This window comes from Colletotrichum phormii, assembly GCF_030913505.1.
Source record: "Colletotrichum phormii strain CBS 102054 chromosome Unknown BDP81scaffold_22, whole genome shotgun sequence".
NCBI classification, from domain to species: domain Eukaryota; kingdom Fungi; phylum Ascomycota; class Sordariomycetes; order Glomerellales; family Glomerellaceae; genus Colletotrichum; species Colletotrichum phormii.
The window spans coordinates 666,773-690,129 of NW_026851464.1; the positions used below are offsets into that span (position 1 = coordinate 666,773).

A 23,357-nucleotide genomic window follows, 5' to 3' on the forward strand; every position below is an offset into this window, starting at 1 on the left:
TCAGGACCCGCGAGTCGCAGGGCGGCTATGGCTGGGTACCGCCGTTGAATCTCGCCTGCCGATCACAATGCGTCAAGAGGATAGGCGATCTGCTGCGCCGCCAACGTCGGCGCAAATACGCAACATTGAATTTCTGTTGGAGAACAGGCTGAGCTAATCGCCTCACAATGTGCATCCTAGATCCTTGCCTGGTCGATACTCAATACGGTGAACCCGTCACTTGCCAACACCCAAATGACACCGAATACGATTGTAATCTGCGGCATGATGATCACGCAGAAGGCGAAAGTGTGACCTGGCAAGCCTGGCAACACTATCAACAGGAATGCGGCACAGTTCAGCGGCAATCTATCACAGCCGCTCACTCCAATTGGACTCTTTTTCTTTATAGTAGCAAACCGGGGCCGGTGCGAGAAACAACGAACAACAAAATCCCCGAGCGAAGTTGACCGACAGGGAATGTGATCCCAGACGCCATCCTTCAATAGCGGTTCCGAGCTCTCGGGTCCAGGTTCTACGCCAGCACGCCCTGTCCTCTGGTTTTCCGGAAAATCAACGAGCTCAAGATGTATTCCTCAATTGGTCAGTTGGCGTGACTTCGTTTGTCCACCAGTCAGCACTGTTACAACCATCTCATCTCATCTCAAAGACGTTTCCCATACTCGGTGTCGGTTACGGACAATGCTTGCCAGGAGGACTACAGCATATCAGGTAGCAGACGGTGCTCTTCGCCAATTATTCGCTCATTGATTGGCCTCGTAGGAGGTGGCGTTGTGTGTACCGATTGACGGTCACCTCACGAATAGAAGGATACATCAGCTTAGTGGTGGAAGCCATGCGAAACTTGTTTCAACATCTATGTTGACGATGCGGCTCTGCATCGTTTCTGCAACTAGCTAAGCAACTCGACCAGACAGATCATCAATCATTGAGCCATGTCGAAATATGATGAAGTCGCTAGCGATAGGGACGAAGCTGCATGCCTGGTAGGGTATTAACAATGCGTCTGCCATTTCCTCTGATGATGGTCTAGAGTTAATCGATACAGATACAAAAGCTGACCAACGACCACGAGCTATGGTACCAACTAACCTACCAGTCGACTTATCGGTTGGCGTCTCGAAATAGCTGTGGCTATTCCCGGTTTGATCGAAGAATGATAAGTAAGAACAATTCGAAGGGAATTTTAAGCGCCCTTGGTACAACTGGGTTCCCACATCTATAATAATCGACCCCGAAGAAGTACGCTCACCACAAATAAACCAAGCGTTTCGCCCGTTCGTCGAGAGTGGAACCATGGCCTGTCGAAAGTTGTAACATGTCAGAACCCTGGCTGGTCTTGGTGCGCTGCACGCGCATCGAGGACCCTCAACGGGCCGTACCACAGCGTGTGTACACGTGTCTGAGGCTCGGGTGCGAAGTGCGCTCACCGATAGTGGCCTATCCGTACTCCGTGGACAATCGGTCGATGCATGCTGCACACTTCCGATTGAGTACAACGGCGGGGCTCAAGAGGCTGGACGTGGAAATCGCCAGTGGGCCTCCACGAGAAGGCGACGACGATCGGTGGTTCCATGGACCATTACACTACGGAGTATCCATACTTCTCCAAGGGATTTCCGATGATGAAGCGAACTTCAAACGGTCATGCAATTTAAATGAAACCCCGCTGGACAAGACCACGGGGCTCTGCACGAATATCCACTGCAGCTTTATCGAGGGGGGGCATCAGTGACGAACATCTCCCTCAGTACTCCGTACTACGTACGGAGTAGAGTGCTTGAATAAACACGCGGCTGGGCTGAAGCTTACATACAGGTGGGCGCTTTTCAAGGACTGCTTGCTGATGATCCCATCAGATTATGCTCGCCGCTGATCCATTGACCCCATTGAACCATGGGCCAATTTTCGGAGAGGTACTCACCTTCAAGGGGGCCCACGATGGGCTCTCCGGTGATTGCTCGGTGGTCACACCCGAGGAGCCGTTCGTTGACGTTTGACGGGCCCTAGGTATGCAGTCTTTGCTATATTCTATCCGTAAGTGTCCGGAACTTCGGATGGATACATTGCAAAGTCGCAGCTCAACGGATATAACGTTCGAGATTTTTTCCAGTCTTACCAGTGCCTGTTTTGCAGAATGCAATGTCGGTACTTGGTCGGTATCCACCAAGTCGGAATGAGGCCGAGAAAGGTATACGCGATTTGCCTACGGATTACTCCTATCCTTATTCTGGCGCAACGTACTTTACGAGATTGTACTGTTCGTGGTGAAGAACCAAACTTTGGCTCTTTTTCAATGGAAAGCGGAATACCGGCTACCATGGGTTCATGGTTCACTACCACCTCCTTCTGGGCCATCCTCGGGTTGATCTAGCCTAGGCCCTACGGATATGTAGGTTTCCCGATGTCCTGTAGCCGATGAGATCGATTTGTCTGCCCATGACAATCTGGCTGCCCCGTGGGCCCGTAGGTTCGACTTCCTTGGATAGCCGAGTCGAGGGACGCGAGCTGGAGATTTCTGTGAGGTCACCTGGCCCACCTATTAAGGATGGCTTGTGTGGCGTTTGGCGCGAGCAGCGGGCTTCAGCCTTCTGCTGGTAGGTAGTCTGCAGAGTGGGCGGGTTCGTGGGACGGACCGATGGTCTGATGTTTTGGTGTGCTTCTACGCAGAGGGGGAATGTTATGTCTGTTTCGACAGAGTCTAGACACTTAAAGGTGGTCTACGCACGATGTAGTGCTGGAGAGAGAGAGGCGGTTGATTCACCGGACGGGGACTCTAGTGTTCCGTTCAAGGGGGGTTCTACTACTGGATGCGCGTCCTGAAATCAATCATCTAGTGGAGGGAAAAAGAACGAGTCGAGAATACCAAAAACTACTTAAAGTATTTGATCATCTTTCTTGTCCTAACATAGTGTCTTTGGCTGGGGCAGAACGACCAACCCTTGAGGTTTCTTGGGAAAGATGGCACTTGTGGTAATTTACCATGTGAATGAATCATCCTCGGCATGTATAAGTAGCCGCTAGCTAGGCCAAAAGGTAATTGCTCTACATGAGAGGAAAACTCTGGTATCATATCTATATAACTCTGCGTCCCTTTGAATACTCAACACCACATCTCGACTTCTGTTCACTGTTATATCTTTGGCCAAGATAAATTGGAGCCTCGCGTTCGAGTCTACCTGTGCCGCAAGTGTATATATCTCCTTGCTCGACGAATGGGCCCTTCTGACGTGAAATCAGGATGGAAACCCAGGGCTCTGTATACTCGCCCCCACCCCTTTTTTTTTTCTCTGCCACTAGCTATGATGTGTGAGTAAACTTCACTATAGATCACGGGCAGGATTGACATGGGCACTTGTTTGATATCAGTGATGCTGGAGCAAATCTGCGATCCGCGGATATATCTGGATGACTATGCCGGGGGGAGCCCCTACCTAAGACTCGGAATGGGCATACAGGCTGTGTGAAAGTGAAAGATATGTTACGAGAGACATATCTACGGTGAGATGAGCTAGAGGTAGAGGTAACTCCCACCCCACGAGTGAAGGAACGGTTTACAAATCCTATGCCCATGGATTCTACTTGACGCCACGAGGAATGTGTTTAACTCCCCGCGGAACGGATCGAGATCACCTACACGGCACGCACGGCTGGCATTGGACTCCTGTCGACGTGGCTGATCTGGGGTTGAGTGGTCGATCACGTTAATAGGTCCTTTGATTTCCACACACTGGCAGACCACCTTTCTCTGGTCTCATTACCCATGGTATCCTCTTAAAACATCATCATCGCAGCGGAGGGAGCCACGGAGTGTTGGGAAAGGAAGCGAGGCCGTAAGGGCAAGTTAGAGTTTGAAACAGAGACATCAAGGCGAGTAGAGAGATGATTACAAGTTCCGTTTGATTCCAAAGGCGGCACACTGCCGAGTTACTACATGCTTGTATACTTATGAGAGAGCACGAGGTGTAAGGGGGTTCGGTCCATGTATAAAGTACGTCGTCAGGTTAAGACAAGGCGGCAATGTACGTTTCACAAAAGGGGTGTGGTGTATACAAAACCCAAGGGCTGACGTTGGAAAACATCTTACTTCTACCCCATTAAGGCCGAGCAGCGGGCCGAATAGGTCTTAGGGAACGGGACATATTTGTGGCAGCAGATTCCTATTCTAGAGAGTCGGGAGACAACTTCATGACTTTTTTCGCTGTTGTACACGTTTTTCTTTTTTGGGGGGTTGAATTTCATTATTGTTGATTGTCTAATGAAAGAAAAGGGTCTGCTGCATTCCCATTGAAACTGATGCAAAGGAAAAACCACCTTGCTCTGACCCGTCTTCCATGTCTGCTTGACTGAAGCGAGTCTTCCTCCCTTTTGGTCTTTCCTCCTGTAGAAACCCGTCCTCGGCTGAAAAACCCCCCAAGCTCTCATTCCCTGTCGTGGCCACTGGCCTCTGGCCTCTGTAAACATGGCATGGCCCCCAGGCCGCTTCCGAAAGCATGCCTCTGTGCTTCGAGATGCATTGCGCCGCAGTGAGCATAGATCTCAGGTCACGCCCCCTGATGATAGTGGGAGCCAGTGACCAAGTTGTGAAATCCAATTTCTAATGCATCGCAAACGGCTTCAAGGCATTGCAGTGGGAATTGGGCGTTGGCTGCCATTCCAGGAGAAGAAATCAAAATGAACGATGCTGAGTTTTTTGGGCGTGTGGCTGATCTCTAGCCTCTGCCCTCTGCTAGTCTACAAGATTGAAATTGGATAGTCAATGAAGTCGAGGTCGACGCGGGTAGAATCGAAAAGACTTCACTCCTATACGATTGCAAAGCGTCGATTCGTCGTGCAAAACGCGTGGTGTTTCTTACCACTCGTACTCGCCAGTGGCCTTGTGGAAGACGTATTCCTTGCCATTGACGGTGAGAACGCCATCCTTGAGAACGCACTTCCACTTGTTCTTGACGCGCTGGACCTTGTCGTACATGCAGAGCATGATATGTCCAAGACCCTCATCATCAACCTCGTCGTCATCCTTATCTTCATCAGGGTCGTCAAGATCTGAATTGATTGCGTCTTCGTCAACTTCATCATCATCGTAACCATCGTAACCAGCAATTCCACCGTGCTCCTTGCCCTTGGATCGCGCGGTGGCAGCTGACGAATGTCTCGTGGCTTCCTTCAGAGGCAGCATCAAGCCGCCGCCCTCCATGCTCTTGGCGTTGGCAGCAATCCGCGCATGGATCATGCGATCAATGTCGACACGTCCAAGCTCGCGCTGAGAGCCGTCAGGGTTGCGTTGGAGCAAAACACCTTCAAAGTCGAAATCGTCGCCAGCACCGTCGGTCTGCGAGGGATTCACACCTGGCTGACCATTGCTAGGCGGGCGCTGCTGTTGCTGACCCTGTTGAGGAACTCCAGGGCGGTGCTGCTGTTGCTGCTGCTGTTGAGGCTGGCCGGGCATCTGGGGCAGAGGCGGCTGGTTGGCGGGCCTGTTGGTCGCTGAAGCTTGAATGGCGTTCATGGAGGCGGCGCCTTTCTCACCGAACTGACCGCGCACATGTTGAGCGGCTCGGTAAGCTGCGAGCCCAGCGCTATCTTGTTGAGATGGGGGCATTGGCACGTTCTGCATGCCAGGCTCCGGCTTGATGTAAGGCTCCTCCTTGACAGGCATGTTACCGGCCTGTTGAGCCGGGGTTCCGCCGGGCAGAGGCAGACCGGGCACTGGAAGTTGGGGACTGAGCTGGGCTTGGGAGTATGGAGCCGCAGGCGGTGGAGCAGCCGTAGTCGGAGGTGGTGCTGCGGGAGCTGGAGCTTCCTTGACGGGGTCCCATGGAAACGCCGCGACCTCGAGCTGGGTGAGTTTCTCCTGCCAGCCCTTCTTCAACTCTTCGAGCACGCTCTCATCAACACCGCCTTCCTCGAAATCGACTCGAGAAGAATTTATCACTTCATCGATGATTTGCGAGTAGACGTTGCCCACCGCGTTGTTCGACATGGTGGCGTTCGTTGGTCGTCGTCAACTGCGTATTTGTCAAAGAAACAAAGTCGTGTCAAGCCTCGGTACCGACGAGACGGATGTGTGACTTCCGTGATTGCACCTTCTCCGACCTGATCCCTCCTTCCTGACTGTATGTACCGCGGAGTACCGAAGTCGTGGAAGTTGTCGAGAATATTGAATCGGGAAATCCGCCTCAGAAGGTTGCTGTTGGGTAGTCGATGGGGAATCGGCTGCTTAGTCCGCTGTTTCTCGCTGCCCAAAATGGCATGCGCGTACGTGAACTCGGTAATGGCGGAAGCGCAATCGATTGCCTGTGAGATCTCACCGGTTGTTATCGTGATATTCGATGTAGGCAGGCTGTCTGACTGGGCCCTGTTCTTCGCTTGATGATGTGTACAGGTCAAGGTTGCCTTTGTTCGGTGGGTTTCGTTTTGAGGCTCGAAGCAAGCGCTCGCCTATTAGTAAGCTTAGGCGGCAGCCGCACAGTGGGAAGGCTGAACTCGGGCGCACCTGCCAACTGCAATGGAAGTGCAAACCGTGGTGATCGCTGAAGGATCCACACTTCCCGCAGGGACTGATAAGGTCTTAATTAACCCGATAAGCCACCTTGGAAGTGGATTGATGCCGGAATGCGGGGTGTGAACCGCACCTCGTCGGCAAGCAGCTAGGTACCTTACCTACCTAGTCAATATATATGCCTGCTGTCAGAGTTGAAATGACCTGCTTCTCCTGTCTGCGAGATCAACAGCAGGCACAATCAAAGTGTTGGTTTCCGTATCAGAAGAAGTTGAAAACCAGGTTTTCTTTATTGTAATAGCGGCTCTTGTCACTTAACTGCGGCCGTCTTTTATTGTACTACAGCACGTCCCTGACGATGCATTCCTTCCCAAAAAAAACAAGCATTACAAATCTGTCCCATGCTAAACAGCAATGAATGATATCTTCTGTCGTTACTCATGACCAAGCAATTTCGTTTCCCGTGGAGAAGCCCTTTCGTGCCACGTAGAGTCGGATGCAATAAAACCAAACTCCTCGCTGAAGATGACCCCAACCGCCGAGAACCCATGACCGACAAATGCCAGAGGAGATATACCTACATTTATTGACGTTTTTTGACCGACATTCGCCAGGCTTGGTCGATGATGAGTCGTTTACCGGATGGTCATCTGCTTGACCATCTCCGCTTTGGCCGAAGACGTGCTGCTGCCAACACCGGCACTGGCACCGGCCTTCTTCTCGAAGACCTTCCAGAACTTCAGACTCTCATCAGCAGCTAGGAGGCAGTGGTTAGCACTTGTTATGGTCAGTGTTTATGCTTTCAAGACTCACCTGCGGTAGCTAGCATCTGACCGTCAGGGCTGAGGCAGCTGTGCAAGACTCTGCTCTCGTGTGCGGGGATCTCGACGTTGCGAACCAACGTAGGGTAGCTCCAGATGCTCAGGGAGTTGTCGGGGAAGCCACTAGAGCTGACAATCTCACGGTAGTGAGGGCTCCACCTCAGGCTGGTGACCTGAGAGCCAGTGTCGATGCTGTTGACGCGAGCACCAGAAGTGGAGTTCCAGAAGTGGATGTGACGATCATAAGAGCCACCACCCGTAGCCAGGAGATTCATGTTCCATGGGCACCACGCGAGGGCCTTGACAGCAGCCTTGTGGTTGGTCTTGGTAAACTTGGGCACAGAGAGCGAGCGGGCGTCCCAGATAGAGACGAGGTTGTCGTTGCCTCCGGTAGCCAGTTGGGCGCCATCTGACCGCCACTCCAGACCGCAAACTTCTGAGGTGTGGGAGACCAGCTCTGCCACCTTGTGCTCCGCAATGCGGACATCGTGGTTGAAAACCAGTCCGCTGCGAGCACCAGTTGACAGAAGGTGCTTGTTCCAGCCCATAACACCAACACGGGTGTCGTGACCAAACATGCTGCGGACCTTCTGGGCCTCGGCCACGTCCCAAATCTGAACCTCACCAGTGCCAAGACCAACACCGACATACGCGCCGTCACCAGACCACTTAACACTGCTGACGTACGTGTCGGGGCTTGTCTCAAGGAGGCAGCTGACGCTTCCCTCATCGGCGGACCAGACGTAGACGTTGCGTTCGAGGCCGATGGCAACCTGGTTGCCAGAGCTCCAGTCGAGAAGGTTGAGGTAATAGTCGTCAATCAGACCAGGAGCATCAAGGACACGCTCAGGGGCAGTGGCAACGCGACGGCGGAATTGGGCTGACGTGGCGCTCGCAGGCTTCAGAGGGCGGTTGTACTGCTGGCGGAGGTCGATGGGCTTGGAAGATTCGGGAGGCGCAGGCTTGAATTGCAGGATACGGGTGTTGAGGTCGACTCCGCAAGCGTTTGCAAGAGAATCCTGATACGCAACGGTGTTGGGAGAAGGACGAGAGTAGGTCGAAGGCTCCTCGTCCTCAATGTTGAGACCCTCGAGGGCAGCGATAGCGTCATCCGTTGCGGATGAGAGGACATTGGACGCTTCGCTCACGCTGGCCTTTGAGCGCTTGTCGGGTCGGTCTAGCTTGCTGCTGCCGGCGTTGGAAATAGCAGAGCTGGCGCTACGGTTGGGGATGAAGCGGTCACCGCCATAGTTGACAGTCGTCTTGCTGACCTTTTGTCTGTGAGAGCTCTTCTTGGACTTGGCGCTGGAAGGGGTCTTGGAGGTTCCAGAGCTGGTCAAAGCAAAATCGGACAAGCCAAGCTCGAGGGCTCTGCGAGGAGTTGAAACGCCTCTGGCAATGTTGGACTTGGGAGAGTCGCGGTGAGACGACTTGGTGGTGGTGGATCTAGCCAAGTGCGCGGTAAGGTTGCCGCCGTAGGTTGACTTGCTAGATGCGCGGTATGCGTTGCTGCCAGACTGCTTCTCAGGAGTGAAGGGGGAAGAGTTCAGGTTCACCGAGACCGAGGTGGTGGAATGCTGACGCGGCGAAGGTGTAAGAGGCATGCGACCGCCGGCGGTGCGGGAAGAAAAGAGACCCTTGTGGGACTTGATGGGGGTGGATACTGATGCAGTGGCCATTTTGGGTAGTGTATGTGGGGTATCGTGATAAAACGAATTGTGAATCTCCAACGGGTGCAGCTTGGCGCATCGATGGACGAGGTGATGAGAGCTCCAAGAGAGTCTATCGAAAGGTTCCTGGATGTTTCGTGTGTTTTATTAGTATTCTGTCGTTGTCGTACTGCTCGATGTTCGAAGTAGTGCCGTCACTAGAAGAGCTCGAAGTCGGAGGGGCGACCAAATGGCTGGAGACAGCGATGAGATCTAGCGGACTTGATTGTTCTTGTGAAAAGGCTTTGATTGAGAAGCTTGACCCAGCTCGAAAGCGTAGGAGAGCGGATTCAGGGTAGTAGAGGATAGCGGAAGTGAAGAGGTTTGATACAGAGAGAAGAAAGCTCGAAGCTGGACAGGAGCTCTCATCATCTTTTTATTTACTTGGTGCCCCACCATCATCGCGGCCGGGCAACGACGCTTGGGCCAGCGTTGCGGCGTTGCCAAAGTGAAGTGGGGCTTTCTGACGTTGCACCGTCAAATTTCACTGTTCAGTGTTCACTCAGGCTAAGTACGTACCTTGGCACCGTTCGCTGGGAGAAACGATGGGTCACGTGGCTTCCGTTGCGAGTCGGGCGCTACCGCCGGCAACCGGGCAAGCCAATGAACGAATGGAAGCGCTGCCTCCCCCCTGCACACAGCCCGTCTGCAGTTGCCACGACAGAGACGCAGGTTGGAGACTGGAGACAGGAGGGTGGCCCGTGATTCCCTAATTAAGAGGCCTGGGTTGTCAATGCAGGAACATTGTTAATCTCCACCTCCCCGGCGTGCGACGACATCCCATCCCATTTCACTGTCGCTTGCCGTCCCTCTATCGAACTTGCACTCGGTAGAAAAGCGTCGCCCGCTCCTGCCGCGACTTCTGCGTCCCTACGCTATTCAGTCAACTACACACCGAAGCCAGCACCACTTTCGCGACCTCGCATACGATTGAGATGATTTGTTAGCATCCACCCTACATATGCTGCCCATCATGGCCCAGCCTCAGCCATCACCAGTGACTCCTGGTGCCTTAGCCCAATCCCTCTTCGGTGGGCCGGCATCTCAGGCCCTATCGACACCCAACCAGGCTTCGAACACACCCGCGCAGCCTACGCCTTCTCCGATGGACCAAACTCCGGGTTCAGCAGCGTCAAGCAACAACACCTACATCATGCCCAACTCTCCTATCAAGAGTAGAGGTACCTTGGATGGCTATCGTCCAAGGGTAACAAGGACCTTGGGTCAGCGACCGGCCTGCCTCGTCAACGCCTCGGTCACATATTGTGGCAATAATCACATCTATGCCTTCGGAGGCTTCGACCAGTACACCGACGAAGTCTATAACCATGTCCTCAAGCTGGATTTGGTCAGCCACCAGTGGAGTTTGGTTGACAATTACGGCGATATCCCCGGCGTAAGGATGGGTAAGTTATCTTGATCATGGAGCGCGGTTCTTCCCTTGTCATGATCTAACGAAAAACCAGGCCATACTGCCACTCTGTACCAAGGTGACAAACTTCTGGTCTTTGGTGGCGAAAACGAGCACCGCACCTATCTCTCCGACTTGATCATTTTTGATCTGAAAACTGCGCACTGGACACAACCTTCGGTAACGGGTCCAGTACCCAAGGGTCGAGCAAGACATGCAGCAGTCCTACACGAGGATAAGCTGTTCATCGTTGGAGGCATAACTGGTCATGATAACTATGTTCTTGACGATATTTGCTATCTTGATCTCAAGACCTTCACTTGGTCCCGCTCATGGCGTTTCGTAGGTCGATTCGACCACTCTGCCTACATTTATGGAGACAGAGTATGGGTTTTTGGCGGATTGTCCGAGGACATGGACAAGATTGGCGATCTCTGGTGGCTCGACCTCAAGGGCAGTCCGGCTTTTGATTCTGCACCGCATGTTGGGATATACGATCGTCAATCCGGCACCAGCCGCGCTGTCGGTTCGCCAAGACAACCTTATTCTATGGCACATCCACCACCTGCCGTAGGCTCCTCGGGGTATGCCGCCAACTCTCGGACCCAACAAGTCAACCCGCCTTCTTTCCAGCTCAAGACCTTTTCACCCATGGCTCCAGGAACAATCTCGTCTCTGAAGTTCATTTCCGGACCCAACATCCCCTCACAAGGGTCTGGCATACACTTCCATGTGTACTCCTCGGGCACTCTACTTGACTTTGTTACACCGGCCGCAACCATCACTTCTAAAGAGTGTTCCTTATCAGCACTGGACCTGGGAACTTTGCGATGGCAAAAGCTGGCTGAGGGCCGCGAAATCTTCAAGTCAGGCTACCGATGGCACTATTGTACCATGAACGAGGACGGAACCAAGGCATGGTTGCTTGGATGCCCTACTGACCCTGCCGCGTCGGACTTAGGTCCCAACGGGTTCGAAGAATACCTGAGGTGAGTAACAATCATCGACCACCGAGCGTGCGCGATTCTAACTTGTCTACTTGCAGCGACATAATGGAGATCGATCTTCGTCGATACGGCTTCTTGGGAAACAACTTTTCTTCTGAGCCACGCATAGAGTCAAGGCCGACAACGCGAGTAGTCGACCAACCCTCCAAGGGGCTCGGGGCTGACTTGGCAAAACTCTTTAATCATCCTCCCGAGAGCGGCAGTGGCACTGACTTCATTGTCACGGCATTGGAGGGCGACTACGAAGACGACGACATGATGACTCGTGTCACAGATGCGTCTGCAGGCCAAAATTGGCTCGCGCCCGACGCTCCTACATCCCAACCAATCCACGTCCACAAGCTTATTCTCCAGGCTCGTTGGCCACATTTCGCCCGGCTATACAACTCCCAGATGGCGGAATTCCACACGAAGAAGATGCACATCCCCGAGCCATACTCAGTGGTCAAAGCTTTTCTTTACTACCTATACACTGACAGCATACACGGAACGTCTGTCAACGAGAGCGGTGCCACCACTGATTTGTCTGACGTGGCTGGGCTTCTCGTCATGTCAAACATTTACGGAATTCCGCATTTGAGACTTTTGTGCGTGAACCGACTCTCCAAAGAACTTGACGTTGATCATGCCTGCGTCATTTGGCACTGTGCTGGATTGGCGAACGAGGAATGGCTCCGCAAGCGGGCTGCACAGTTCTGTCTTACGCACTGGGGTCGTATCGTACGAACCCAAGGGTTCCTTCGCCTGCCACGTTCGGCGCTTGTTGAACTCTCTCAGGAAATCGACATGGAGGGCCGCGTAGTCGGCGGTGATGAACTGGAATATGTCGGCGGGTTGGCAGGTTCCCGGTTCGGAGATGGATGCTCTGTCGTCAGTCGAAAGGAGAGTGTTAGCAGCAACCACACGCAGCTACTTGATAGTGAAGCCGACGACGAAGACGGCATGGAGATGAGCTAAACGGGTGGTTATGGCGTCCATCCATGCGTGGCTGGATTGATACACCACTTGATGTGCTGAGGCGAATCATGTGAAGGAAGGGACTAGCAAGATGTCCCCAACAACGTGAACATGGTTTCGGTGCAAATTGGCTGGCTTGCGTTATTCCACCTCAACTCTCATGGCTTTTTGCAAGTAACGAAGAAATGTCTTATGTGGTGGCTCTGAAAGTTTAGTGGTTTATGGCATGGTCCGGTGTTGGTTTATGGAGCGACTTTGGCTCTGGTTTCCTCTTGCTCAAAATCGTGTTGGAGTTGCTGTCTGGTAGACATTGATATCCCACAAATACAATCAAACAAACACTTTTTTCTCTCTTCATCTCTGTTTGCAAATCGTTCGGTCAATTCGTTCAGTCTATATTTTGGGAGATTGTCGAAAAAAAGCAGGCAGGAGACAACGAGATAAACATCATGAGTAAACTTTTCCCAACCTATGCCCTACTGCAACGCCTACACACTATAAACCAGGCGCAAATCCCTCGCATATGACGAGGGACTATCGCTTTGAGAGAAGGGACTCGAGAGAACGAAAACAATAAAAAAGAGACTATTCAATAGCCCTAAAGCCAAGCCAACCCTTCATCCGTCTGTTTTTTCTTCAAATTCATTGCCTCCAACTTCATACAAAGACTTTTCCAGACCATCATTTCCGCATATCTCCCTAGGTCCCTCCCTGAAGCTTCGTAATTCCTTCCATGAAAGTCTCGCGATCTTTGGACAGGGTTGAATTCGTCCGCAACGTGAGACCAGCGTCACTACTTTTCTGCTCCCCAAGCAGTGAGAATAAATAGCAGCAAACCTGAGATAGGCAGCCAACTACCGACAAAGAAACTAAACAAGCGGGGAAACCAAAAGAAACCAAACAATGCCGGCCTGCTCTGATGGCCTCAAAGCCGTGTCTAACCTCGACCGAAGCTGCCGGGGCTTGTATTAATCTAGAAAGGAGTTGTATCGTGGTCGAAGAATCGCAAGCGTAACTGGGTAAGTCTATGAGGGTATAAAATGGGGAACAGACTCGATCGACCTGACAATCGACCTGAAAACCGCCCGCAAAAGCATTCAAACGCCGCTCCGTATGCCGCAAGTCAACCGCATGGCCGAGATATTTAGTCGCGATTCCGAGGCCGAGGTCGGGGTGCTGTACGGTTCCCAGTGACCCCGGCGATACCTCGGAAGTCACTTGAATTTGGGTGTGGTAGGATCGTCGGACGGGTTGATCCCTTACATCATCTGGTCTTCGCCAATTCCGGGCAAATTCGTCATTGAGTTCTCCATGAGACCCGGCAGGCTAGCGAGGTTGTTGAGTCCTGCGGCTAAGAACTTGAAATCGGGGTTGCAAGGTGCGGAGTGTCCCTTGTGCTGTGTTTCCTGTCAGTCGCCGCATCTCGGTTACTCCTGGTACCACGTGTAGACTTACGTATTTAAGACCGTTGAGGTTCTTGTAGCGCTTTCCACAGACGTCGCAGGAGAAAGGCTTCTCCTTCTCCATACCCAGAGTACCGGGGTAAGGGGTACTAGTTTCAGGGTTGACGATAGAGAAAGTTCCGTCACCGTTTTCGTGTAGCTGTTGCGTTTGGTGCCCATGCGTCTTGTGGTACCTGATTTGGACCCTGATTAGCCATCTGTCATACACACCAGCCAGTATGTCCAAACTTACTTGAGACCGTTCTGGTTCTTGTACGCCTTTTCGCAGCCGATGACGGGGCACTTGAAAGGCTTGTGTTCCTCCGGAATCATCATTGCGCCAAACTTTTGAATCAAAGCCTTGTTCGCCGCGCTGTTAGGCTGGCTGGGATCGAAACCCATACCAATGAGGTGTGCCTGAATTGCCCTCTGCTGATTGGTAAGAGCACCTCCGGGGCTGAACAGGTGCTTGCCCGGATCGTTGATACAGAATTCGGAGGAGTTTCCAAAGCTCAAATCCCCAAAGTTGGACCCATTGAGCTCCATGTTGCCACCCATGGGCATGCCTGGCAAGTCGTCGTCCATGTCATCCATATCGTCCATGGACTGCATCGGGGAGTTCTGGAAACCGTTGGTGGGGCGCTGTTGTTGTGGCGTTTGCTGGGTGGTGAGCGTCGGGGTGTTTACAGATGATACCGTGGGGTTGTGCTGCAGCCCAAAGCTGGCGGCTGCAGGCGTTGGTGGCTGGGATGTCCGCAGTCCTTGGGTGAGACCCGAGGCGTTGACGTGCAACTGAGGTCGCTGTTGCTGGCCAAACATTTGCCGAGTCTGGGACATGGTTCTCTGGCTGTCGTCCATCTCCATGGTTCCCAAAGCATCGTCCATCTCCATGTCACCGACCGCGTCCATCTCGTCGAATTGCGACATGTGTGCATGCTGTTGTCCTGCCATATTTTGCTGACCAAGCTGCATTCCCAGACCTCCCATGCCTCCGCCGAGGTTGGATCCTGGACGGCTTGGTTGTCCAAGCTGTGACATTGAAGTGGTGTTTTGTTGCTGAGTCTGCGGTCTTGCGCTGCTGGCTCTGGATGAGGGCTGTGTGGGTATCGCGGCGAACTGGGAAGAAAAGGGCGCATTGCGCGCAGTGTTCGGACTGGGTTGGGTGTGCGACTCTTCATAATGCTGCAACAGATCGTGAAGATTCGGCAAGTTCAAACCGCAACAAGTGAAGTCCTTCATGAAACTGGCCTCAAGCTTGGGCAGGTAGGAACCTGAGTGGAAGGATGGCGAGGCCTGGTGTGCGAAGGGTGACGTGCCTGCCATAGCGATGCTAGTAGTAATAGTTAGCGATGGTTCTTGCGCACACGGGCGTCACTGCGACTGATGACATGCCAATGGTCGCCACCGAGGCATATATGTCACGCAAATAAATATAATCGGTCGGAGACAGGAAGGCGGGGGAACATACTCATCGCGAATAAAGCTGCCGAATGACATTCCTCCCCAGCTCGCGCCAGCACCCATGAGGCTGCCAGCGAGACTCTCTCGTCTCTGGCGGTTGACATGGTCGCGGTTGGGGTTGGCCATAGAAATTGGCTTGGGACCAGCGCTGACAAAGGAGTCCTGACGACTCCGACCCATGGCCGAATCCATGGCTGGGCCAGTGGTCATATCGATACTCTTGGTTGGGATGGGAGCAAAATCGAGAAGCTCGTCGGGGAGAGCAAAGGGGTTTCTGTCGAAGCTGGACTTTGCGGGGCCTGAGGGGGAGGTGGATGAAGGGTCCCTCGTGCTTGTGGGTGTGGCAATGGTGATTGGCTTGGTGGACCAGAGGCCTGCGCGGGAATCACGAACGTCAAAGGGGTCGGTGGGTGTGAGGGGTTGCGAGGAAGGAGAGTTTGGAGTGCGGGATGACGAGTTGGAAGAGCCTGGTGAAGGAGAGGCGAAGATGTTGTCAGAGGCAGAAGAGACCGCAGAGGGTTGTGGTGGTGGTGTTGTAGTGGTGAAAGAGGAAGCCGACGCACGATAACTAATATTATCGGCGCTGGCGCAGTCACTTCTGCTGGGCGTGCGCCTGGGTTCGCTGTTGTGGGCGGCGGCGGCGGTGGACCGGGTCGACGGGTCCCTTGGGTCCTCGGTACTTGTTGGGTTGAACCAGCGAAGGGCGCTCCTCATGTCAGCTGGAAGTAGCCGTTGTATTGGGGGTTAGGCAGGGGATCCGTGGCTCCCAGAACGTTTCTCGACCCTTTTTGTGGGTACTTATTAAATCGGGCCACTGAATGCAGCCGGCGGATGCGCCCCGAAAAAGGAGATCGAGTCCGCGTCTCGACTAGCAGCGCTGCCGCTGTAATGTGTCAAGAGAAAAAAGAGGGGGGAGGTGTGTGTGTGTGTGTGTGTGTGTGTATCCGTACAGAGTAAGTGTGTATGCGCTGTGTTTGTGTGCTGCACCTCTTTTTTTTTTTTTTTCTCTCCTATTCCTGTTGGTTTTTTCTTTGGTTTGGTTTCTCTGCAGATTCTGGGGAACAGACAGAGAATATGAGGGGAAGGGCGGACTCGGTGCAAAAGGTAGGTATTGGATGTCTCGAATACGATTTGCTGGGGGTATTGCGGCGGTGGCAGGTCGAAGCTTAAAAAGTGATGGTCCAAGTACCTTTTCCCGTAAAGTACCTTGGGCAATGAAAGGTTGGGAGGTACCTGATGGAACCGTTCGTGGTGGCCGTAGTGTTGGTGTACACCACACTTAGGGAGGCGAATAAAGGTGGGCTGGGGACCGACCGAGGATGGTGGATGGGTAGGTATTCCGGCGACGGCGACGGCGCGTGGTATTGGTAATGACCTCTAGAGGCGCGTTCAAAGGTCGGAGGCGAGAATCGAGTGCGCAAGTCTTCCGCTTCTTAGTGGTTTCTAATATCGAAAGACGAGCTAGTTCCGGAAGGCTGTGGAAGTAATGGTGACGGTTGGATGATGCTATCTCCGAAAAAGTTGCGACCGGTCTATGTCCGCGGAGTGCTAACAGCGATGCTGGGCGAGGCTTCGAGCTGATGAGGGTTGACCATCGAAGAAGACTGTCGACTATCGAGGCGAACCAACGGATCTTGTAGTCTTCGAGCGGTTGCTTGGGTGTTGTCGATGTTGTTTGTTATGATTATAAGGAATCGTCTTATAGTCTCGACAAGGGGTTGTTGGAGTGGGTATTGGTACTGATTGCTGTGTATTGTTTCTTCTGTCGACAACACCAGACTGTAGATGGACGAGGCCTCGGAGGCTAGAGATGAAGTGGAAGCAAAGGTAGTATAAATGTATGACTGATAGATCTGGGGAAACAGATCTGGGACGAAGTCAAGAGCAGAAGCACAACAGATGTTGGGGACGAGAGCCAGGAAGGGGACGGGGTTATGAATAAGAAGGCAAGCGGTATGATGGAGGAGATGTGCATGCGTTGACTCGACGCAAGAACAAATCCGGGTTGTCCTGGCGCGAGAGTCAAGGTACTTGACCTGGTCAGTCCGGGCTCTAGGTTGATCGGTCCAAGGGCACCTTGGGAAGTTGGGACTTGGGGAGGAGGAGGAGGGTATCTGTAGGATAAGGTAAGGCAGAGCACGGAACTTGGAAGGCGCTTGGAAGGCGGTCCCTCGACGAAAGCTCGGCCGATGTTTGGGGGTGGGAAAGTGTGGGAAGGTTTTGGGGATGTCATTGACGACGGGGGGTCCAGTCCATAATAGCACCTTATTGTCCGTCTGTCTGTCCTTCTGTCTGGCGCGGCTTGCCCATGAAGGGTTGGCTGCCATCTACTACTAACTGTCCGAACGTAAGGTACGGTGGTTGAGGCAAGCTGAAGGTATACAAGAGAAGGGATAGAAAGGCAAAGCAAGAAGCCGAGAGGGGGACCAATCGTCTTGTCTCGGACTGGCAGGCACACTGATGTTGAGCTACACCTTGGACTTTTAGGACTCCCAGATCCAGATGGGAGTTTGCTGCAATAACACACACTCACCACCACCATGCTGGCTACCTGAGTACTTTCCCACTGGGACCGCAGATATTGGGCCTGAGCCCAACTTCAGGCACGGGCGAGGCAGAGAAAGACGGGGGAACACGGGCGAATGGCACCACACCACACAGACACACACCCTAACGGCCGATGACTATTAGTGTGACTCCTCGACGACAAACACTGCTCTCTATAACGATCAAATCAAAGGCAAATAAGCCCAAGTGTCTGATCTGGTCCGATGTACCGGTCATCGATGTTTCCTGGGGTACGGAACAGAGTAAGACAGACAATTGCACCGTTTGCTTGGGGGGTTGTGTGAATTAGCCTTTGTCTCGATGTTGATATTCGGGCAAGGTATCCGTACTGTCTGTGTAAGGCGGGCAGTGGAGGACATTTTGGAGAGACGGCAAGTACAAGGCACCTTGTACCTGCCTCTAAAGGTATGTACCTGCCTCTAAAGGTATGTACCTGCCTCTAAAGGTACTTACCTACCGTTCCTCATCTTCACCTCAACGTACTAACTCGGCTTACCACGCTCCTTCCTTCCCGTCGTTTATTTCGTTCCCAAGTAACTCGTCTTACAGACTTCCAACGAGCTGATTAGAACAGGTAGGAAGGTACGCAGTGCGGTAAGCGCTCCTGCTCCGCGCTCCGCATGAACGATGGAGGCAGCGCCGACAGGAAGGAGGCAGGAGATGACACCGGGCAGGCAAGTGCGTCCTGGGTCAGACGGTCTTCTCGACGAATGGCAGGAGCGGAAAAGGTAAGGTAAAGGCAAGGCAACGGCCATGGCAAGGGGACTTCACTTGAGGCAGGCGTGGCACGATCCACCGAGGAAGGAACAACAGACGAGGAAAAAGCAACAAGCCGACCAGCTGGCGCCCCAGGGGACCTGTAATTCCACTCTTTCAAGTCTCCATTCCTACTCTCGAGTCTCGAAGGAGGGCAAGGGAGGCACCGAGGTCGAAAAAGAAGCAATAATGAACAGGTGAAGACGAGGGACTGCCTGCCTGCCTGCCTGTACCGATTTTTAGCGCTTGCCTCGAGGCGGATACCGTACGGCAAGGTACGTAATGGCGGATATGTCCTTCTCCTACCTGCGAATATTCGTACCAAGTTGAGTAAAGCCGAGAATAACACACCTCGTTCATGCTTCAATTCTTGCCCCGCCGCACAACGGCCTGGCGTTTGCTGCGATCAATGGTGATCAATAGACCAGAAACAAGAGACGAGTCTCGCTTTCGCTACAGTGTTCTGTACAGTCCATTCTCGAACGCATTTCTGCCATGCTGGATACCTCATCGCCAAAGCCGCACACACCCATCACACTGCATCGAACCGTTTCTAGATCAGCTTGTTGCCACACGGCCAGCGGCGTCCGTCGACATGTGCCGGCACCATCCCGGCCGGCCCCCAATTATGGCCCATTGGTCCCTTGGCCTCCCCTTTCGACACTACGTCCCAGGCCAAGTCCTGTCGACGTCTGTCACAGGCTGTCCTAGCGCAACGACTTACATGATCCATGATCAAACGCTTCTTATCCACCGTCTATTTTCCGCTGTTCCCACCCACGATAGCCCATCTTAACTCTCCAAGGAAGGAAGGAAAATGCCACATACAGCAGATACTACGGGGGGGATATGAATCCCGTGTCAGAGACGAAGGCCTCAAGCACAGGGGACGGAGCAGGATCCAAACCGTTACGTGATCGACCCAGTTTCTTGGGGACGTTCTGGGAATCGAGCAAGGTCATGGTTACTGTGTTAAATGGAGCCCGTCAAGCCTGTCTGCCCACCATATTCACGCCAGGCCACATGAAATACCTACATTCGACGGATACGTACTTGGATCGATGGGACTCACTGTTTAACACTATCGTTTTGCATTACTACAAGATTATGACAGTATATATAGACGTAACCTTACCCCTAGATTTCCGCACTATTTAACCTTAGCTCTTTTTATAAGTTAGCTTTCTTTTTCTTCTTTTTACCCTCTCCCCTCGTTAAAAGATTACTAAAATTATTATTTTAATAATAATAAAATAATTTTATATTAAAAATTTATAAAGGTTGGTTATTTATTATATTTATTTATTATTAAGAAGAATGTTATCCTAAATATAATAGTAGATATATATAAGATAATTAAATATTTGTTAAAGTTATTTATATTAATCTAATAAATAACTACTTTTTAATTGAATAATTATATTAAAATAGGTTATTATAAAAAGATTTTTATTTATATTATTAATTAAAAGTTTCTTTTTTAAAATAAAAAAAGTTCTTTATATATAATAGTAATATTATTGTTATAAGATAATTATATTTAATAAAAAAAAACTAAGTTCTTAAAAATAATATTTAAATTTAAATTTTTTTAAGTAATAAATTATAATAAACTTAATATCTTAATAAGAATTTATAACTTAATAGATTTAAAGGCTTTTGTATCTCTTAAAAAGAGTTTATTAAAAGAATTATTATTATTAAAGTTATTACAGTTAAAGCTATTAATATTAATTACAAATTTGAATAAAAAATCATTATTATTATAGTTAAATTCTTTTCTAAGTAAGTTTAAAAAAGCGTATATTAATTCAAGTACTAGGTAGGTATTATACTGTTTTATTTAAACTGTATTCTCGTACTTGTGACTTGAATGAAATCTTTTCTTCGATAAGGAGGTACTTGGGATCGATGGGACTATTTCATCACCTCTCATCTCCTATACCGATAAGTCACGCACGGGCACGATTCAGGATGCCAAACATGGACCACCAGTAAGCCTGTCTACTTCGAGTAACCCGGAGCGCTGGGTCGGAGTCCTGCGAGACAACGAAAGGCTGGTCAAGCTGGCTGTTGGTGCGAATACAATCTACGGATATCAGTACGAAGTACAGGACTGGCACTACTGGCCTCAGCTGAGAGGCTGGTTGGTGGGTGAGCTGCGCCGGCCCTGCGCCTGATCGTCAACCTCCCTTGCCGATGAGGACGTCACCAGCCGCAGGCCAATCGCAGGTGTCAATAACCCGACCATCGACGATGCCCCCAAGCAACGTACTCAGACATAGGTATTGGAGGCTGCTACTCCAACTCGTCCCCCAGGGCTTGTCCGCAGATGCGAGCTGCGAGCAATGTGCCAAAAGACCCAATATTGATTTTCGTGGCAGTTTCTCATACAAGTTGAGCTCCGCAAGAAGCACCGGCCGGCAACAACGTCAAAACAGAAAATCAACGTCAGCGAGCCACGAATTGCCCAGAATTATTCTTTAGTGGTGGATCCTACGGTACCGACGGATGGAGATGCCACGAGATGACTGGACAAGGCTGCCGCACACCTGCCTCTAAGCTGCCATGCTTGACTCATAGCCAGACATTTAGTGTCGGGGACAGGCCTGCCTGGCCTGCCTGGCCACCCCATGCTCCATGTCAAAGTCTCCTGCACACATCGGCCACTACCCGTCCTCGGTGATTGACCGTCTTCAACAACAAAGACGAGATGCAAGATTATTGCTGAAAGTAAAGTGCACTTTGCTACGAAGACAAGCAACTAAAGCGACGGCTAGATCATTGCAGGGCTTTCCGAAGTGGCCGAGTCAATGGTAAATCCCAACTATCAGACTGAAAGAAGGTGGGAGGCTACGGAAGGGGTTCCGAATCCTTGGTGTGCCAACCATCACCACCCCAGCAAACCTCTCCAGTAACCAGATCCAAGATTCGATTCCGGTCTGTCACTTTACACAGCAGACGAGAGAGAGAGAGAGAGAGAGAGAGAGAAAGGAGATGCGCCTCGGACGATGTCTGCTTGCCACCTGAGCTTCTACGCATATGACGACGGTCAAGCACTCAAGGAACTCAAACCGAGCCCAAGGTGACATCCATGGAAATTCCCAAGAAGCCTGTGGGAACGTCGGAAAAGAAAGTGGCAGAAACAGGGTCTCTCTCAGCTCTGCAACCTCCGGGCCCGCAGCGAGGAAGGCGGTCTGGTCTTACAATACTTGCATGTCTGCTTTCGGGGTCCTGGGCTGGGTGCCTTACCCACGACGTTTACCTCATGGTGGAGGCAATGGCACGCTGGGAACACGGTGCAGCGAATACATGCAGAAGCGGAACAGAAGCAACACCCCACCACCGACGCCGGTCCACTCCGGACCCGACGAATGACAGTTTCGACAATGGCACCCCCCCCAAAGGCCAAAGACGCAGCCAAGTCCAGCGTCGGGACGCCAGGTCTGTGCCTCGCTACGATATCCTTGCTAGCCGCGACAACTAAAACGAGCCTAACGCTCGCCGTGCACACCCTGCTGCCTTTTTCCAGAATTCGCTCCCGCTCCGGATGAATTCACCGTCGCATGGGTGGGCTGCGCGAGGCACTTGACACTTTGCTACTCAGGGACATGGTTCCTAGCGTTGGCTGGCTGGCAGAAGCAGAGGCTGGCAAACCCCAAAGCCGCCTACGAACACCGCTCCTTAGCGCCGCATGCCTGGATCCCAATTTCGCCGACATTTCTGACCTGTCTCAGAGAAGAGGACCGTTTGTAACGAGCAGTCAATCGTCACTACGGATACCTCGCACTTGAGAGGAAAGGCGGTGTGGGACGTTTCTCACGGACACTTTACCTACCACGGTAGACGGCCGCCTACGATCTACAGCGATTCCGTACAGATGCGCATTTTCCCTGGCCCATCAAGCACAGAACATGGGCGCGTCTGAGGAGACCGAGGCTTTTCATTTCGCCTGCAGACTGATAAACGAGTTGCAGGTAGAGGAAGCTCCGGACAACTTACAAGCAGGAAGAGATCGACCCTCGTCCGCAGCCGCCGGTAGCGAGAATCAACAAACGCATACACCCATCAATATCTCAACACTAAAGTACCGCTGCAAACGGCGCCCCGGAATACTCGATGCATCATTGTCTCGTCTCGAAAGCTTTGGGAATAGCCTTTCCCCATTGCTGGGGCTCGCCGCAACCTTCATCTCAGACAGGTAGAGCTTGAATTGGCAAAGCGTTGAACCAACTTTTCTGCCATGGTTTCCTCCCGAGACTGAGAGTCGACAGGCAACGTGGTGCAGGGCAGTGGACCAAAAGAGTCGGAGATCTCCAGGGGATTGACTCGCTTGTCATCTCTCCCACCAGATGAAGTGCACATGGGCTTCGAAGCGTGCCCGCAAGCTACCGGATCTCTGTGCGATCTTGAGTTTACACCTCGATCTCGAACCCATCCACTTCACTCCTACCTAGGCTGCACCCTCGACGATATGCCCCGCTGTCGACCTACGCTGCATGTGATGGCCGTGGCCAGAAGCATCATATTGTACGATTTTCCTCGCCGATCTTGTTCATCAAAACCGGCTTGCCACAATCGTCTCCCCGCCGACCCGACCAACGTTTGCAAGGAGCAATCCAAGATCCTGCGTACGCCTGGCCGACGAACCACTAACACTGACACCACCACCCACACTTCACCCCGCAGGCACGGAGTCCCGAACACTCCTCATGTTACACGA

General features: G+C 52.0%; 6 protein-coding genes across 6 annotated transcripts; 2 read left to right on the forward strand and 4 right to left on the reverse strand.

The window, feature by feature from the left end:
* Nucleotides 1–1,507: 1,507 nt before the first annotated feature.
* Nucleotides 1,508–2,502, reverse strand: BDP81DRAFT_104402 (uncharacterized protein). The gene is made up of 4 exons (XM_060581407.1): nucleotides 2,120–2,502; nucleotides 1,925–2,024; nucleotides 1,817–1,843; nucleotides 1,508–1,710 (listed from the first exon to the last, which is right to left on the reverse strand). The coding sequence occupies exons 1-4, from the start codon at nucleotides 2,356–2,358 to the stop codon at nucleotides 1,588–1,590; spliced, it is 489 nt and encodes a 162-aa protein (XP_060440998.1). The 5' UTR covers nucleotides 2,359–2,502; the 3' UTR covers nucleotides 1,508–1,587.
* A 2,350-nt stretch (nucleotides 2,503–4,852) lies between these two features.
* On the reverse strand, nucleotides 4,853–5,983 carry BDP81DRAFT_453312 (transcription factor IIA, alpha/beta subunit; the record flags this gene model as incomplete). The annotated part of the gene is made up of 1 exon (XM_060592814.1): nucleotides 4,853–5,983. One exon carries the CDS (start codon nucleotides 5,981–5,983, stop codon nucleotides 4,853–4,855), a length of 1,131 nt encoding a protein of 376 aa, XP_060440999.1.
* A 1,154-nt stretch (nucleotides 5,984–7,137) lies between these two features.
* On the reverse strand, nucleotides 7,138–9,002 carry BDP81DRAFT_398197 (WD domain-containing protein; the record flags this gene model as incomplete). The annotated part of the gene is made up of 2 exons (XM_060588421.1): nucleotides 7,138–7,259; nucleotides 7,316–9,002. The coding sequence occupies 2 exons, from the start codon at nucleotides 9,000–9,002 to the stop codon at nucleotides 7,138–7,140; spliced, it is 1,809 nt and encodes a 602-aa protein (XP_060441000.1).
* Nucleotides 9,003–10,005: 1,003 nt separating this feature from the next.
* Nucleotides 10,006–12,407, forward strand: BDP81DRAFT_453314 (kelch domain-containing protein; the record flags this gene model as incomplete). The annotated part of the gene is made up of 3 exons (XM_060592815.1): nucleotides 10,006–10,438; nucleotides 10,499–11,432; nucleotides 11,489–12,407. The coding sequence occupies 3 exons, from the start codon at nucleotides 10,006–10,008 to the stop codon at nucleotides 12,405–12,407; spliced, it is 2,286 nt and encodes a 761-aa protein (XP_060441001.1).
* A 1,259-nt stretch (nucleotides 12,408–13,666) lies between these two features.
* BDP81DRAFT_328988 (uncharacterized protein) lies at nucleotides 13,667–16,024 on the reverse strand (the record flags this gene model as incomplete). The annotated part of the gene is made up of 4 exons (XM_060585270.1): nucleotides 13,667–13,804; nucleotides 13,863–14,043; nucleotides 14,103–15,179; nucleotides 15,318–16,024. The coding sequence occupies 4 exons, from the start codon at nucleotides 16,022–16,024 to the stop codon at nucleotides 13,667–13,669; spliced, it is 2,103 nt and encodes a 700-aa protein (XP_060441002.1).
* A 6,445-nt stretch (nucleotides 16,025–22,469) lies between these two features.
* Nucleotides 22,470–22,918, forward strand: BDP81DRAFT_104480 (uncharacterized protein). The gene has a single exon (XM_060581409.1). The coding sequence runs from the start codon at nucleotides 22,549–22,551 to the stop codon at nucleotides 22,837–22,839; it is 291 nt and encodes a 96-aa protein (XP_060441003.1). The 5' UTR covers nucleotides 22,470–22,548; the 3' UTR covers nucleotides 22,840–22,918.
* The last annotated feature ends 439 nt before the right edge of the window (nucleotides 22,919–23,357 follow it).

Coding starts and splice junctions, on each gene's coding strand:
- BDP81DRAFT_104402 (XM_060581407.1), bottom strand. CDS start 2,358: ATGGCCCAGAAGGAGGTGGTAGTGAACCATGAACCCATGGTAGCCGGT. Junction 2,025..2,119: donor ATTCTGCAAAACAGGCACTG/GTAAGACTGGAA, acceptor GATAGAATATAG/CAAAGACTGCATACCTAGGG. Junction 1,711..1,816: donor TCCTTGAAAAGCGCCCACCT/GTATGTAAGCTT, acceptor CCCTCGATAAAG/CTGCAGTGGATATTCGTGCA.
- BDP81DRAFT_104480 (XM_060581409.1), top strand. CDS start 22,549: ATGGGCGCGTCTGAGGAGACCGAGGCTTTTCATTTCGCCTGCAGACTG.